The sequence below is a fragment of the Herpailurus yagouaroundi genome, unplaced genomic scaffold, assembly GCF_014898765.1.
Source record: "Herpailurus yagouaroundi ecotype Mexico unplaced genomic scaffold, PumYag 182, whole genome shotgun sequence".
NCBI classification, from domain to species: domain Eukaryota; kingdom Metazoa; phylum Chordata; class Mammalia; order Carnivora; family Felidae; genus Herpailurus; species Herpailurus yagouaroundi.
In genome coordinates, this window is record NW_024412413.1 from 18898342 (window position 1) to 18916167 (window position 17826).

At 41.7% G+C, this 17826-nt stretch overlaps 1 protein-coding gene across 2 annotated transcripts in view; it reads left to right on the plus strand.

Annotated features, from left to right (window-relative positions):
- PAH (phenylalanine hydroxylase) overlaps window positions 1–17826 on the plus strand; it is a 113909-nt gene that overhangs the window by 35643 nt on the left and 60440 nt on the right. For both annotated transcript variants that reach the window (XM_040491057.1, XM_040491058.1), the window contains one exon: window positions 2186–2293. In XM_040491057.1, the coding sequence (XP_040346991.1) occupies window positions 2186–2293 (108 nt within the window). The remainder of the gene's footprint in view (window positions 1–2185; window positions 2294–17826) is intronic.

The window sequence follows — 17826 nt, forward strand, 5'->3', positions numbered from 1 at the left end:
GGAGAGGCAGGATAGAGTCTTACAAGAAGCTGTGATTCATGGATGAATGCTGGGCTCAAATGGCGTGGGGTCTCACCCTGGCTCCATTGCTGACTATATATCTCTGAGACTTCATTTTGTCATCAGTAAAAGCAGACACCTGCTGGATAATAAAACCTGCCTCCTAATTATATCAAAATTAAATGAGGTAATCCAAATCAAGTGCCTATTATAATGCCTGGGACATTACAGGCTCTTAATAAATGGCAGATTAATTCTACTGGAATTTTTTTAAAAGACAAAACAAATGTTTTTTAAGAAAGATAATATCACGGTCCATATAGGGATATATAACGGTTCAGTCTTCCAGTTCATTTGAAGCCCTCTCTAATTACACCTGCTGATAATTTAGAGCCTGGGTTATTGACCTGCTACCCAACACCTGTGTGGCTTTAGAGGCATTACACCTTTCTCTCTCTGGCCCACAGTTTCCCCATCTGCAAAATAAGGGGGTGGTTGCCCCACCTCTGTGAGGTTCTGGGAAAATCTGAAATTTCTGAATGAAAAGAATTTCGTCCTAAAGGTCATCAATATTCATGCAAGGGTTATTATTCCATCACTGGTAGAGTCTGCCCAACCCAGCCTTCTCATTTTTTTTTTTCAACGTTTATTTATTTTTGGGACAGAGAGAGACAGAGCATGAACAGGGGAGGGGCAGAGAGAGAGGGAGACACAGAATCGGAAACAGGCTCCAGGCTCTGAGCCATCAGCCCAGAGCCTGACGCGGGGCTCGAACTCACGGACCGCGAGATCGTGACCTGGCTGAAGTCGGACGCTTAACCGACTGCGCCACCCAGGCGCCCCCACAGCCTTCTCATTAAGATGATGTAACATCCATCCCACTAATGTCATTAACTTGCTTATAAGAGAGTAATTGTTCTGTGTGGTTTTTTCTTCCTAGTTTGGGGTACGTGCTATTTATTTGTCAGCACACATGGAGCTTTGTATATTATTATTGCAAAACTTTATAATTTTTAAAGGTTTCAGCTAACCCTGAGACGCCAACCCTAATCCCACATTAGTTTGCTGACATGTGCATGTAGAAAGTGCTAGATCCTTGACAAGCTTTGCTATATAGTTTAGGACATCCCTCTTCTGGTAGGTTATTTGTGTTTCTTTTATGCATTTTGTGACTTTTTCAGTAATTGGATATCATAGATCCCAGCATACAAGACAATGCTTTCCTGAGCATAATGTTTCCCTGGGATCTTTGCCAAGGCTAAAGAGTCATTCTTGTGTATTTACAATATTTCCATCATTAAAAAAATGTTATTGTTATTTATTTTATTTTAGAGAGAGTGTGTGTGTGAGAACAGAGGAGGGGGGCAGAGGGAGAGAGAGAGAGAGAGAGAGTGAGAGAGAGAGAGAGAGAGAGAGAGAATCCCAAGCAGGCTCTGTGTTCAGCACGGAGCCTGACATGGGGCTTAATCCCACGACCCTGGGATCATGACCTGAGTTGAAATCAAGAGTTGGATGCTCAACCAACTGATCCACCCAGGTGCCCCGTATTTCCATCATTTTTATATGTAAACTGTTTTATCTTTTTTTTTCATCATGTGAATATTGCTTTGACAGGGTTTATTATTAGCATGATTTTCCAGATAAGGAAACTAAAAAGGCCAAGCTATTGCCCAAAGTGTTTCAGCTGATAATTGGAAGACAGAGGGCTCCAACCGAGGTCTTTGGTCTCAACCACCCATTTTTAGTACTTTCCACACCGTAGTTTTCAGTGTTTTTCTGGACACTTTTTGAATTGTATTATACTACCTCTAAGGCTCTTTGTGTTATGTGTCTATTAAGCCAAATATTGAGCTCCTGAAGTATGGGAATTGTTTTATTCATTTTTGTATCTCAGGGCCCTAGTAGTGCCTGGCACTTGGTAGATGCTCACTAAAAGGTACTGGGGCTATAGGTGATATCAGTGAATAATGAGAGTTTTCTAAAAGTGAATCCTGACCTAGGAGCATCATTGTAAATATCACTCCCCTTGACTTACATATTTTCTACCAGAAATCATATACTTACTGTGTAGAATATATGTAACTCATTGCATTCCAAGCCTTAACTAGAAGAGAGGGTTTATGCCGGCCTCTTGCTTGCAGATTTCATAGGAAAACATTTTAACCAGGAGCACTTCATCTTGTAGGAAACAAGCTATATTGAAGACAATTCCAATCAAGATGGTGCCATATCACTGATCTTCTCGCTCAAGGAAGAAGTTGGTGCCCTGGCCAAGGTCTTGCGCTTGTTTGAGGTAAGTATTCATTTCCGCCTTGGATAATGCATAGCAGGCTTCTGTGTTATTTCCTAGTTGGATGCAGCGAAAAGAACATGGGATCTGGAATTGGAAGACTTGCTTTTCAGCTCAGGCGCTCACATTAACCAACTATGAGACCTTAGTGAAGTCTTTCATTCTCCCTGGGCTTCAGTTTCTCCGTTCATAGTCAGAATCGTTCAGAATCACTGGTTGCACACACGGGCAGCTGGCCCTGATTTCAGACTTCTTTTATCGAGCTTTCCTTGAATTAATTACTATCTTCTCAGTGTTCCCAAAGCACTTTACTTTTAACTGCAACACTTATTTGCCTGGTTATGCATGCACATTTTCTGTCTGGGCCTGTTTCTTCAGGCAGGGAACCTTGGCTCAGCCATCTTATATCCTCTACAGACCAGTGTTATATATATTAAATGTTCAGTTAAGAGTGAAATTAAATTTAAATACAAGCAAAGTCAATTAGGCTTTATTTTTTTCTTAAAAAATTTTTTTTGCCCTGGATTTTAAGAAGGAATATTTTTGAACCAATTAACTTTTACCCCAGGTAAATTTTATTCTTTAATAAAATTATATCTGGTGACTGGATACATAAGTAAATGGGGTACAGACACATGTCCATGCAGAAGATTTCAAATAATCTAAATAGATATTCTGTACTTACAGAAGAAGAGTATATGCACTCCTTAAATGTGAGTGGCACAGTGTGACTTTCTTCCAAACCAGATGGGATGGAAAGGGTGTGGGAAGCCCAACAAACAGTAGCTCAGCCAGGTAATCAAGGTCAATACCAGCAATGATGAGTCATGTAGATCGTATGAACCTTTGATACGACATGATGAAAATGACACTTTACCTCTGTGGTCTTCTTCCCCTAAAACCATAACCCAGTCTAGCTATGAGAAAAACATCACACAACTCAGTTAAAGGACATCATACAAAATACCTGACCCATACTTCTCAAAACTGTCAAGGTCATCAAAAATAAGAAGTGTCTGAGGAATTGTCACAATCAAGGGGAGCCTAGAGGAATGTAACATCTAAATGTAATGTGGTGTCTGGAATGAGATCCTACTACAGAAAAAAGGACATTAGATACAAACTAAAAAAATTCAAATACATTATGGTCTTTAGTTTATGAAAAGGCATAAGTGTTGGGCGCCCGGGTGGCTTAGTCGGTTGAACAACCAACTTCGGCTCAGGTCATGATCTCATGGCTTGTGAGTTCGAGCCCTGCATCGGGCTCTGTGCCGACAGCTCGGAGCCTGGAGGCTGCTTCGGATTCTGTGTCTCCCTCTCTCTCTCTGCCCCTCCCCCATTCATGCTCTGTCTCTCTCTCTCAGAAATAAATAAATGTAAAAAAAATTTTTTTTAAAAGAAAATGCATAAGTGTTAATGCATTAACTCTGACATATTCCACCCTAACACGAGATGCTAATAATAGGGGGGTCTGGGTACAGAGTGTGTGGAAATTTTTCATACTATCCTTTCAATTTTTCTATAAATCTAAAATCTACCTAAAAAGTAGGGTCTATTTTTAAAAATACTGAACTTGGCTATCCAAAGGAGGCAGGGGTGGGTTGGGGAGGGGAAGGTCTGCCTGAGTGAGAGCAAGAAATGAGAACAGAGAAGAGAGACTGAGTACTTTCTGAATGACAAACTGTTCACGAGAAAGAATGTATCTGTAAAATGCTCCTATGCAACATTTTAGCCTTTGTATTATATAGTTAATCAGCATTTTCCCCTTGAGAGGTCAGGCCTTAATCAGTTAATAAATTAAATAATAGCAAATTAACAGGATGTTTTCAACCTAATTAATAAACCACAAGTAACTAAATTACCAGGACTAGATAAAATACACCCAAAGGGTCTGTGTGTGTGTGTGTGTGTGTGTACTCTGGGTGAACTTTTTTTTTTTTTTAATTTTTTTTTTCAACATTTATTTATTTTTGGGACAGAGAGAGACAGAGCATGAATGGGGGAGGGGCAGAGAGAGAGGGAGACACAGAATCGGAAACAGGCTCCAGGCTCTGAGCCATCAGCCCAGAGCCTGACACGGGGCTCGAACTCACGGACCGCGAGATCGTGACCTGGCTGAAGTCGGATGCTTAACCGACTGCGCCACCCAGGCGCCCCTGGGTGAACTTTTTAAAGCATTATCCCAAATCTCAACTTCCATGGTCAGTAAGTGGTATTATTCTACACATTCACGGAGGAGGAAACAGAGGTCTCTCTATCAGTGATTGGTGAAGGGTTTTTTGTTGCTGTTATTGTTAGTGTGTGTTGATTTTTTTTTCCCAAATATATTTCAGAAGCTGCTCTAGGCATTGTATAGGCCAGCATGCCTTCTACCCTTCTTTTTTTTTTTTTTTTTTTTTAATTTTTTTTTTCAACGTTTATTTATTTTTGGGACAGAGAGAGACAGAGCATGAACGGGGGAGGGGCAGAGAGAGAGGGAGACACAGAATCAGAAACAGGCTCCAGGCTCTGAGCCATCAGCCCAGAGCCCGACGCGGGGCTCGAACTCACGGACCGCAAGATCGTGACCTGGCTGAAGTCGGACGCTTAACCGACTGCGCCACCCAGGCGCCCCTACCCTTCTTAACAGCCTGGCAAAACGCACGGTTAAGTTACAATCATTCAAAGCGTTGAGGGAAGATAGAAAGTCAAATTCTAGTGTCCGTGGAACCACAGTATGTAACAAACCAGACACGGAGCGGGCAGGATTTGGGTCCCATTCAATCTGGTGGAGGAGGTATTACTCCATTTTATGCATGGAGGAGCTGAGGTTCTGAGAGGCTAATTTGTTCAAGATCACGCAGCTAATGTGTAGTGATGATGGGAGACGGGATCCCGGTTTTCAAAGCCGTGAGCTTTCCCTAGAGCCCCACAGCTCTGCCAAATACAGCTGTCCCTGCCATCTGAATCTCTGGAGGGTTTTTTTTAATGCAGATATCCTGACGCCATCTATGGGGACAGGGATGCTTTCTTATTCTTTGGGGAAAGGGATCTGTCACCAAGTATTCTTTTTTTTTTTTTTTTTTTAATGTTTCTTATTTATTTTTGAAAGACAGTGAGAAAGCTCAAGCGGGGGAGGGGCAGAGAGAGGGGCCGGGGACAGAAGATCTGAAGCAGGCTCTGTGCTCATAGCAGAGAGCCCGATGTGGGGCTGGAACTCATGAACCTCGAGATCATGACCTGACAGGAAGTCGGGCGTTAACTGACTGAGTCACCCAGGCGCCCCACCAAGTATTCTTTCTTTCTTTCAAATTGAACCATGTATCAAAGTGCAAAATAAATAAATAAATAAATAACTATCCATATTGCCCTCATCTGTGTCAACCACTGTTAAAATTTTGCCAAGTTCATTTTCATTTTTTCATGTTTGATTATGGTTTCAAAAATTACAAATTAACATACTGTTTCTTAAAAAAAAAGAAATACAATGCTAAAGATACTGCTGTAGTCCTTTCTGATTTCTCCTCAATCCCGTCACGCTGCAAACTTCCTGGCCAAGACAGCATGAAAATGAGTTTAGTATACTTCTTCCCATATTACAGTCCTTTAAAAAATGATATTGATACTAACAGCTACTCCCCTGTGCACACGGTTTTGCAGCCTCTTTGGGTCAGGTGAGTAGAGCCGTCAAAAGCATGGACTCTGGAGAGACAGAGCTGTGACTTTGGGAAAGTCGCTTGACAGGTCTGTGCTTTGGTTCCTCATAATAATGATAGTATCTGCTTCAAATAGTAGATCTGAGTATCAAACAACTTAATGCATGTAAAACCCTCAGAGTAGATACACATTAAGTGTCCAAGAAGAATTGCTACATATATTTTTTCTGTTTTCAAGATTTATATAAATTAAGTTAAAAACTTCTGAAGAGTTGTTCTTAAAATGCATGGACCATATTTTATTTATCCAGACCCCGATTTTTTACATCTATGGTGTTTCCTATTTTCTGAAGTCACAGACAATTCTGCAGTACTTTGTTCTCTTTTTTTGTATGCAATGTGCAAATATTTCTCGAGGGTAGATAGCAAGAATTTTGATTGCTGGTCCTAGGTCATGGACATTTTTAGTTTTAAAAGAAACTACTAAGTCGTTCTGCAAATGTTCTTTAACAATTTATGCTCCCATTAGTTCACTGTGGGAATACTTATACTTCTAAAGTTATTCACGTATTATTCCTTTTTAATCATGGACAATATAATGGGTGGGATGTGGTGATTTATTTTTTAATTGTTTTTTTTAATGTATATTTATTTTTGAGAGAGAGAGAGACACACCGAGTGCGAGTGAGGGAGGGGAGGAAAGAGAGGGAGACACAGAATCTGAAGCAGGCTGTAGGCTCTGAGCTGTCAGCACAGAGCCTGATGTGGGGCTCCAACTCACGAACGAACTGTGAGATCATGACCTGAGCCAAAGTCGGGACACTTAACTGACTGAGCCACCCAGGCACCCCGGGATGCAGTAATTTATTGTTTTAATTTTCATTTCTCTGATAATGAATGAAATGATGGGGTGTCTTCATATTACCTGACATTGGGTTTTATTCTTTTGTAAATTGTGACATGTCCATTCAGGTTTTAATCTTTTTCTGCTACAAATTTATCTTTTTCTTACCAATTTCTTGACATTTTATATAATCTGAATACCATTCTGTTTGTGACAAATATTTTCTCCGTCTCTTTATGTTACTTGGGTTTATCATATTATTTGTCATACTGAACTTTCAAGTTCTACTGTGATTAATATTTTCAGTCATTTCCTTTATGAGTTTTGGATTTGTTTGTTTGTTTGTTTGTTCTTGAGTTTTCCTTAAATTCCACTGGTGACTCTGATGCCCAATCAGGAATGAGAACCACTGTTCTAAGCTGTTGCCGGGGAAGGAGCTCCTGCTGTCACCAGGGACTGTACCCTCTACTTTCCATGAAATAAATCATATTTAGCACTCAGAATATTTTAATATTTTCCATAAATTAAATAACTTAATGGAGGTGAGTGATACCATACTCATTATAGAGACAAGGAAACTAAAGTTCAGGGGGCTCAATAGCTCGTCTCAGGTGAACAACATAATGTGGTAGAACCTCAGAAATTGACTAGGATTCTAAAATGCCAAGCTTATCATTTTTATCAGAGTACAATCAGTTGTTTATGAGAAAGCAGAACAACTTAGCCTTTATCTTGCATGTGTTCTTTTCAAGACAACGGTCTTTGAACTGGGAACGCTGGAATAAAGTATTGAAAACCAAGAGAAACATGGCTGGGCTTTAGTATTTCAGGATCTGGGTCCATAGTGAAGTCACTTTATCCTATCATCCATCTGACACTTACAAATAGGTGGATTAGGGAACTTTCCGGGGCCAAGACTTTATGAGGATTCAAGGGATCACTCATTTGCCTTTAGATGAGATCCTATCTTTGGTTCTAAATAGCATACTAGCTACATGTTGTGATATAAGGCGTATAAGGAGCAGCAGTTTTGTACTGTGCAATTTAGATCCCAGATATCATTGACTTTGGCAGATAATTTAACATATGTGCCTGTGTTTATTCATCTATAAAGTGGGGCTAATGATCTACCTCCAGGGAGCTATGAGATTTTACATGGTACATAAAATGTGTGATACAAGTTGGGCCTGCAGAAGATGCTCATACAATGTCTTTTCCTTTATCCCTTCCACATGTGATCTATGAACCCTATTAGAAATCTTGGAAAAGATATAATGATGGGGAGGCTGTTAGAAGACTAGAGGGAGTCAGAAGCCTTGATGTTTAATTTTTCTTTCCAAAACAAAGTGAAAAACCTAGAATGAATGACTTAATATAGCCTGTGAGCATGCACAGGCAAATGGCAAAGAGTTGGGGCAGGGCCATTAAAGAAAGGCAGAATCGCTTGGTAGAGCAGAGAGATTGTGGTGGCCAGAGAGTGTTTGTGTATTTGTATCTCTCATCATATCTTTGTGAATGAGGCGTACGAGCAAGCATTAGGTAAAAATACAGACAAACCCCCTAAAGTGTGTCATTGACACTGAACTTCTGGACCATGTATAATGAAACCAAAGGTAATAAAAAGAAAAGCCAAGGAAGGAATCTAAACTACACCTTATACAGTGTTTCCTAAACAACAGTCTATCAGATTCTACACATTAGTAGGTGTTTTATTAGAAAAGAGTTCTGAGAGGGGCTATGTCTGGAAAATTCTACATTTAGATTTTGGAAATCTATTGTACACGTAAACATATTACAGGCTCTGAGAAGCCCTGCAGAGAGGAAATTTATCCAATGTTATGCTGCTTGGTATTTCCCAAATGTATTTGGCCAGGAGGTATTGTTCAAGAAAGGCCTATTAACATTTTTGCAGGCATGAGCGTTCCACTAAGCTTATGCTGTTTCAGAGTTATGAGCTCCAGACCATCAGTTGTAACCTAAGTTTGGGGCCCTGAGGAGTAGAACAGGAATGGGCCAAGTGTACTGTTGGGAACCAAACTGAGTTCAACACCCTGTTGCACCACCTGTGAGCTGGATGGCCTTGAAAAAGCTATTTATCCCTTGGTAGCTTTGTTCCCTTATTTTTATTTATCTATTTTTAAATTTTTTTTTCAACGTTTATTTATTTTTGGGACAGAGAGAGACAGAGCATGAATGGGGGAGGGGCAGAGAGAGAGGGAGACACAGAATCGGAAACAGGCTCCAGGTTCTGAGCCATCAGCCCAGAGCCTGACGCGGGGCTCGAACTCACGGACCGCGAGATCGTGACCTGGCTGAAGTCGGACGCTTAACCGACTGCGCCACCCAGGCGCCCCAAGAAGCATATTTTAAATCAAGTAAAGGCAGTATCTCTGTGGTAGAAGAGTGCTAGAAGGCACTAGTTTCGAGCATTACTACTATGAAAACAGGCAGCAAAAGGCAGGGCAGAGTCAAAGCAGACATTATGGTGTAAACAAACCTACTTTCCTTTAATAGAGACAAAGGATACAAATCTCTCCAGCTCCCCCAAGACTGGCAGCAGAAGGAGAACATTCCGTGTGGGAGAATCACCTGTACCCTGTGAATCCTTCACTGCAGTCCCGTCCATGTTTAATGAGCAGGACCATCCTTTGACGCCTTGTAGCAGAGATACATTGGGGACTTTTAACTAAACCTTAATACGTGCTCAGAGTAATAAATGAAAGACGAACAGTCATGGGAGCCTAGACCATCTGACCCCCCCCCCCCCTGCCGCCTGACTCCATATGGTGAAAACTTTCTTAAGCCCCGAGCTACCAGGAGCACACACAGACATCCCAGCCCCTCAAACAAGAAGTGAGATCTGCAGAGTGAGCGCAGATTTGTCCCTGCATCGCCAGGCTTCATTCCTTGCCCAAGAGCCTGTTCTTTTCCTCAGGTGCTTAGCATCAAAGTCACCGTTCCATTAAGATGTCACCGGGCAGTGGACGTGTGTCCTTGTAAACCTCAGCCAGGGACTACATCAGAATGTAACACAATCAGTTTGGTATTTATCATAAAGATACAGAAGAACTGTGTTTACGTATGTTGTCTGGGTGGTGAGACAGGGAAGCAGATGTTTTAGTAATTGGGGTCCAGCATCCCCTGTCCCCAGTTGTTCTAACTTTCAATTCTTTATGCATTTATTTAAGCATTTTCTGTAGCTCTCTATATTTTTAGCCTCTGCTGGCTCATGTCTGTGCCTTCTTAGAAAAATAGTCTCCTGAGAGTCTTTGCTGCAAGTGGCTTAGTAATGGGCTATAAAATTAGATGCCAGCTCCCTGGGGAAGTTGCAAAGAGGTCTCCCTCCACCAGTCAGCATTCCACTAATCACCTTACCTGAGATCCTCTAGGGAAAAGAACAAGCAAATGCATGGGTATACAGAGTGCTGAAGTTCATGGGTATGCTCAATTAGCATCATTTAGTTGATGGAGACACAGAGGTTCTGACTAAGCAAGCTGCCCAAGGCTAGACGCTTAGAGCCAAAAGTGCCTCAGAGTTCACCCTGTTTTCACAGTAGCCTGGGCTTTTGGAAACAAATGGAAAGGGCCAGTCAGTGTTTGTCACGTTCACGTCCTATGCTCTGCCTCTGCCCAGCTGACCCATGTCTTTTCCCCATCGGATATTCAGTGAGCTCATCCTCCCTCATTTACGTGTTCAATTAATATTTTTTGAGTATCTACCATTGTCAGACCCTATATGGGTGCCGGAGAGCCAGGGGTGAGTCAGATAGTCATTCTCTGACTCTACAATAGTTAGAGAAGCTCAGGGCTCCGTGAGACAGAGTCAGCCAGGGAAGGCTTCTTGCAGATGGAATGTTCAAGCGGAGGCTTGAAAGCGGTGACCGGGAGAGAGGAAAGGGGAAGTTCATTCTAGAACAAAGAAACAAATGACTTGACGTGAGTGAACAAACAAGTGGTCAGGTCACAGAATCCTGAAATCCTTTCTATCTCGCCACCTCAGCGTTCCTGGGGACAGAGGCTGGGTTGCAAAGGGGACATCTAAGCAGATATTCAATGTTTACTACTCTAAAGTTTGGACTTTAAGGTCGCGCCTGTGACCCCGGGGCCTGGTGAGCGGGGCAGGATCTAGAATGACCCACGAGGGTTATTAAGGGTTGCCTTAACCCCTCTGGGCTTAGGTCCGGAGCAGTCGTGAGCAGTACAGCGTTTGCTGGAACATTGCTTCTTTCATCAAAATAAGAAGAGCTTTGAGTTTCACTGGAAGAAAAAAAGTTCTTAGAGCCAGGACGACTTTCAGAATTTTCTTTAAAGCCCCTAGCACAGATAATGATGTAAAGAACACCCATGTAACTCCTTGCTTAAGAAATGAAACCTTGCAAAGGGATCACTTCTATAGTTCGTTACTAGAGAAGTTTCTCTGAATGTGTAGAAATGAAACATGGCATAAATGACTGAAGCCCCTGGGGACCCTTCCCCGTGAACTTCCTCTTCATGTGTAGCTGTTAATCTGAATTCGATGTTCCTCCCACTTGTCTTTTTATGCTTGTATAGAGCCACCCATCAATGATCTACGGCATAGTTTTGCAGACTTTGACTCTTCATAAAATTGGAATTATTTTACAGCTCTATTTTTGCAGTTTTCTTTCCCAATGACAGAGAGGCGAGCATTGTTTTTGAGGTTTGTCCGTGATGTCCTGGCTCATTCATTTCCCCCTCTGTATGTTCACTGGGTGACTATACCTTACCTCTCCTGTTGGTGGGATAGTTAGGTCATGATCGTTGTTTACCCCTAGGAATGGTGCCGCACTAAACTTTTTGTGCAGCCAGATGACTGTATTGACTAGAAGAGCCTCTAATTGAAAATCAGTGCTGTTTTTAGCTGTTAACAGTTTAGAGTTGGACGTATTGGAGAGTTAGCAACACAGAGCTTACGTTTTGAACTTTTATTATGAAGTTCGAGCTCCCATGGTGAATTTTTGAAGCGTGCCATGACCCCCCGATGGCACGTGAGTTTGGATTGCTCTCCAGTAGCTTGGGCTGAAACAGGACACAGGGGCTTTTAGATCTTATGACTCTGGTGGCAAGGAAAGGGGTACAAAGAGGAACACACGGACAAAAAGGCTCTTTTCTCCAAAGCCTCGAAAAGAGCCTGGATTGAGCTGCCTCCCCAGTTATCCCCAGACTGGGGTCTTCCCTGAGTTGAATGCAGCCCCAATAAGTGGAGGGGAGGGCGGAGAAGAAATAATCTGACAAAGAGGGGGAAGGCTGAGGAAGAAAAGGTCCAGAGATCACAACAGAGACACTTCCAGAGGAGGCAAGAGTGTGTCCCAAAAGATGGTCTCCAGGGTGTGAATCCTGCTTGAACCGGTCCGAGAACGCTCTTCCAGAGCACAGCGGGGAACAATCGGGAGCTCGCTCCAGGATTTAACTGTGCTGCCCGTACTTTCCTGAATGTTTTTGGTTTCCTGTTCACCCCAGTGGGCTTAATTTCTAGATTCTTGGTCAACCAAGGCCGTTCCTGGCCCCCTCACAAGAGGAGATCAGTAAAATATAGAAGCAGCCTCGCCCGGGTCTCCATGAGACCTCTTCTCTAATCTTTTAACTGTCGTTTCTTACCCCAAATAGTGTAGCGGCCTCCAGACTGCTTCTACCTTTGCCTCATATGGTCTATTCTTTTTTTATTTTTTTAATTTTTTTTTATTTTTGGGACAGAGAGAGACAGAGCATGAACAGGGGAGGGGCAGAGAGAGAGGGAGACACAGAATCGGAAACAGGCTCCAGGCTCTGAGCCATCAGCCCAGAGCCCGACGCGGGGCTCGAACTCACGGACCGCGAGATCGCGACCTGGCTGAAGTCGGACGCCCAACCGACTGCGCCACCCAGGCGCCCCAACATATGGTCTATTCTTAAAACAGTTGCCAGAGTGGCTCCTTTTGAAACTCGAGTCAAAGACCGTATCTTCTCTGCCTGATTACCTTCCATAGCTTCTTAATATCACTCTGCGTGAGAAGCTCAGTTCAGGTAATGGCCGATAGGTCACGCTCGGTTACTGCTCTGCCTCAGTCCTGTTGCCCGACCTCTTGCTCATTCTGCTCCAGTCATGCCAGCCTGCTTGGGGTTCCTCGGTCATGTTGTACACTGTCTTGCCCCAGGACCCTTGCACTTGCTGTTCCCTCGTGGCTTGCTCCCTCATTGACTTCAGGTCTGTGCTTAAACGTCACTTGTTTATTTTTTGAGAACTTCCTTACTACACCGTTTCAAATAGCACCTTCATGGCACCCCTGGGATATCCGATCCCTCTTTCTGGCTCTGTTTTTCTCTATTCCATCTGAAGACTGTAAATTCCACTTATTTTTCATAGTTACTGTTTGTCTCCTGCTTTGAGAATATAAGCTCCAGAAAGGCAGGGATTTTTCCCTCTCTGTTCACTGTTGTATCCCAGCACCTGGAACAGTGTTTGGCACATGGAAGGTGCCTCATTAAATAAGTTCTCGAAAGCTCCTGTCTGTTTACTTGAGACCAATGATTTGGGGGCATTCTTTGTGAACATCTCTTTTTTCAACGTTTTTATTTATTTTTGGGACAGAGAGAGACAGAGCATGAACGGGGGAGGGGCAGAGAGAGAGGGAGACACAGAATCGGAAACAGGCTCTAGGCTGTGAGCCATCAGCCCAGAGCCTGACGCGGGGCTCGAACTCACGGACCGCGAGATCGTGACCTGGCTGAAGTCGGACGCTCAACCGACTGTGCCACCCAGGCGCCCCCTTTGTGAACATCTTTGATGTTGCCCCCAGAAATCTCTGAATAGGCCAGAACATAACTTCATTTAAGTTTATTCTAAGGCAACAGCATGGAGTTAGTCCAAAAGATCTTCCTTTTCCAACCTAGTACCATCTGAAAATACCCTCAGCTTTTCCTTCTCCTTTTTGAAACATGCTCTCAGGAAAGGACCTGAGAAAAATTTAAGGTAAAGCAAATATTAAAGGGTAAAATAACTCATAAAACATAATGTGTTTTGCCTCCCAGGAAAGTGTGTTTATCTATACCAAATTGAGAGAGGCAGAGTATAGTAAGTCCTTAGCGGGTCTCCAGCAGCAAAGCCAAAATCATATGAGGTGAATTTCCCTTTTTTGTTACTGAGATGCCATGTAATATGATTAGTTTTACTTTAAACACAAGCAAACAGAAGTTTAGAATGACCAACTAATGTATTCAAAGGTGGTGAGCAGCTGAACCAGAACTTGAGCTAAGATTGGTTCCAAAGCCCACACTCTCTTCGTTATACCATTCTCCTTTTCTTGAGGAATGAAATTAAGATGCAAAGGATGGGCCCTAAGCCTGAAAAGATCCAGAAGGATAGATCCATTTTGCACCATTGTGAATTCTGTATCTGTAATTTTATTCATCAGTTGACCAAACCCCCTTTAGAAAGATTTTCCTCAAGGGCGGGAACAGAAAGGGATTTCTGGCCAATCCCGATTGAAATAGGCTCTTCATTTCTATTTACTTTTCTCTGAGTCCTCAATCTCTGCTCAACAGACCTGATTAATTAAGGTGTTACACGGCTGTCTTTTATGCATAAATTAGCTATTGGACAAATTATGAAATTGTCTTCAAAATATTTAACTCTAAACCTTTCTTGCCTCTATCCAGATATCCATGTGGAGTAACAGGCAGAGTTCTTTGTCCCTCACCCAAAGATGTGGTGATGTTAGATGGGTCGATTTGTAAACCTACACAGACCCCTTGTTTAAAAATAAAAATTCATTTACTGAATGGTAATTATGATCATAATCAGGTTTAGACGTTCATTTCTAAAGCCTCTCTTAGCAACGAAAATTAATGGTATCTAAGGATCCACACTGATAAGCTGGAAAAACTCCAATAAGGAAATTGCATGCCAAACTTGAGAGTTAATTATTAACAAATTGATTCAAAAAGGAGAGAAATGGTTTAGAGAATTTGGCTGAGTGTTCTTAGCCAAAAACTTCACTCACATTTTAAAAGATATATTTTTCTTTTCATTATGTGCATAATATTATTTTTAAATTATTTTTTAATTTTTTTAGAGCAAGACCAAAGGAGTGCAAGTGGGGGAGAGGGGCAGAGGGGGAGAGAGAAAGGGGGGGGGGAGGGAGAGAGAGGGAGAGAGATAGCAAGAAGGAGAGGGGGGGGAGAGAGAGAGAGAGAGGGAGAGAGAGAGAGAAAGGGAGAGAGAGAGAGAGAGAGAGAGAGAATGCCAACAGGCTCTGTACTGGGCTTAATCCCATGACCCTGGGATCATGACCTGAGCTGAAATCAAGAATCAGACCTTCTAGGTCCATCCATGTTATTGCAAATGGCCAGATTTTTTCTTTGTTTTTTATGACTGAGTAACATTCCTATATATAGTCCTACACACACACGTATACATATACATATACACATATGCACACACACCGTATCTTCTTTAGCCATTCACCCATTGATGGACACAGGTTGTTGGCATATCTTGGCTGTTGTAAATAACACTACAATGAACATATGTGTGCATATATCTTTTCAAATTGATGTTTTTTTTCCAGATAAATACCTAGAGGTGGAATTGCTAGACTGTGTGGTAGTCCTATTTTTAATTTTTTGAGGAACCTCCATACTGTTTTCCATAGTGGTTGTACCAGTTTTCATTCCCACCAATGCTATACAAGGGTTCTCTTTTCTCCACATCCTTGCCAACACTTACTTCTTATCTTTCTGATAACTGCCAATCTGACTGGTGTGAGGTGATACTTCATGGTGGTTTTGATTTGCATTTCCTTGAGGATTAATGCTGTTCAGCATCTTTTCATGTACCTGTTGGCCAACTGTATGTCTTCTTTGGAAACAGGTCCTTTCAAGTCCTCTGCTCATTTTTTTTTTTTAATTTTATTTTTCAACGTTTATTTATTTTTGGGACAGAGAGAGACAGAGCATGAACGGGGGAGGGGCAGAGAGAGAGAGGGAGACACAGAATCGGAAACAGGCTCCAGGCTCTGAGCCATCAGCCCAGAGCCCGACGCGGGGCTCGAACTCACGGACCGCGAGATCGTGACCTGGCTGAAGTCGGACGCTTAACCGACTGCGCCACCCAGGCGCCCCATCTGCTCATTTTTTAATTAGGGTGTTTGCTTTTTGACATTAAGTTGTGTAAGTTCTTTATATATTTTGGATATTAATCCCTTATTGGATATACAATTTGCAAATATCTTCTCTTATTCAGTTGCTTTTTTGTTTGGTTTCCTTTGCTATGCAAAAGCTTTTCAGTTTGACACAGTCCCATTTGTTTATTTTAGCTTTTGTTGAACTTGCCTTGAAGAGGCTGGTCCAAAAAATATTGCTAAGACCAATGTCAAAGAGCTTACTGTCTATGTTTTCTTCTAGGAGATTTATGGTTTCAGATCCTACATTCAAGTCTTTAATCTATTTTGAATTTATTTTTGTGTATGGTATAAGATAGTGGCCCAGTTTCATTCTTTTGCATGTGACTGTCCAGTTTTTCCCAGAACCATTTATGGAAGAAATTGTCCTTTCCCCCATTGTCTTCCTCCATATTCTTCCTCCATTGTCATAGATTAATTACTATATATCCATGGGTTTGTTTCTGGGCTCTCTGTTCTATTTCAGTGATCTGTGTGTCTATTTTTGTACCAGTACCATACTGTTTTGATTGCTACAGCTTTGTAGTGTAGTTTAAAATCAAGAAATATAATATTTCCAGTTTTGTTCTTCTTTCTCAATTGCCCTGGCTACTTAGGGTGTTTTGTGGGTCCATACAAATTTTAGGATTTGTTGTTCTAATTCTGTGAAGAATGACACTGGTATTTTGATGGGGATTTCATTTATTTAACCTGTTGATTGCTTTGGGTAGTGTGGACGTTTTAATAATATTAATTCTTCCAATTCATGAATACAGTATAGCTCTCCATTTCTTTTCTTTGATCAGTTTCTTTTATCAATGTCTTATAGTTTTCAGAGTACAGGTCTTTCACATCCTTGGTTAAATTTATTCCTAAGTATTTTATTCTGCTTGATGCAACTGTAAATGGGATTGTTTTCTTAATTTCTCTTCCTGATAGCTCATTATTAGCATATGGAAACTCAACTGATTTCTGAATGTTAATTTTATATTCCATAATTTTACTGAATATATTTATTTGTTCCAGTTGTTTCTGGGTGGAATCTTTAGAGTTTTCTTCATGTTGCATTATGTTATCTGAAAATGGTGATAGTTTTACTTCTTCGTTTCCAATTTAGATGCCTTTTATTTATTTTTCTTGCCTAATTGCTTGGCTAGGACTTCCATGTTTTGTTTTGTTCCAGATCTTACAGGAGAAGCTTTCAATTTTTCACTGTTGAGTAAGATGTTGGCCATATACAGGCTTTGTTATGTGGAGTTATGTTCCTTCTGTACCCTACTTTGTTGAGAGTTCTTATGATAAATGGATATTGTATATTGCCATATGCTTTTTCTATGTCTATTGAGATGACTGCGTGGTTTTATCCTTTGTTTTGTTAATGTGTTAATGGTGTACCATGCTGATTGACTTGTGATTGTTACTTGCTTTTCAATGGTTGCATAATCTCCACGGAGTGATTCCACTGCAATTCACCTAATCATTCTCCCATAGCAGGAGTTTAGTTAGCTTACAGATTTTGGTGAAAATTTCCCCCATATGTTAGCATAAAAACTGAGTCATGGCTATTGCGAAAGTGAGAGACTTCTCTCTGGAAGTGCTTTTGCTGAGGGTAGAGTGTGGGTGTTGAACATCAACAGCCTATAGTCTGTCTGCCAGCCCTCCCAGCCCCTTTTCCACCTCCCACCCCTTCCTACCCCTCCCACCCCTGCTGTACTCTTGTAAATAATCATGCCAGAGGTGTGTCCACTCTCGGTTCTTGGCTTTGATGTATTCTCTGGTCTACACAAGGCAGGAATTGGTTATCTCTTCTTTTAAACTTTCAACTTAGGCAAATAGTAGATGAAACTTATCCCTTTTCTTTCTTTCTGAGCCAAGAGGATGACGTTGCTTTTTGCTTTGTTT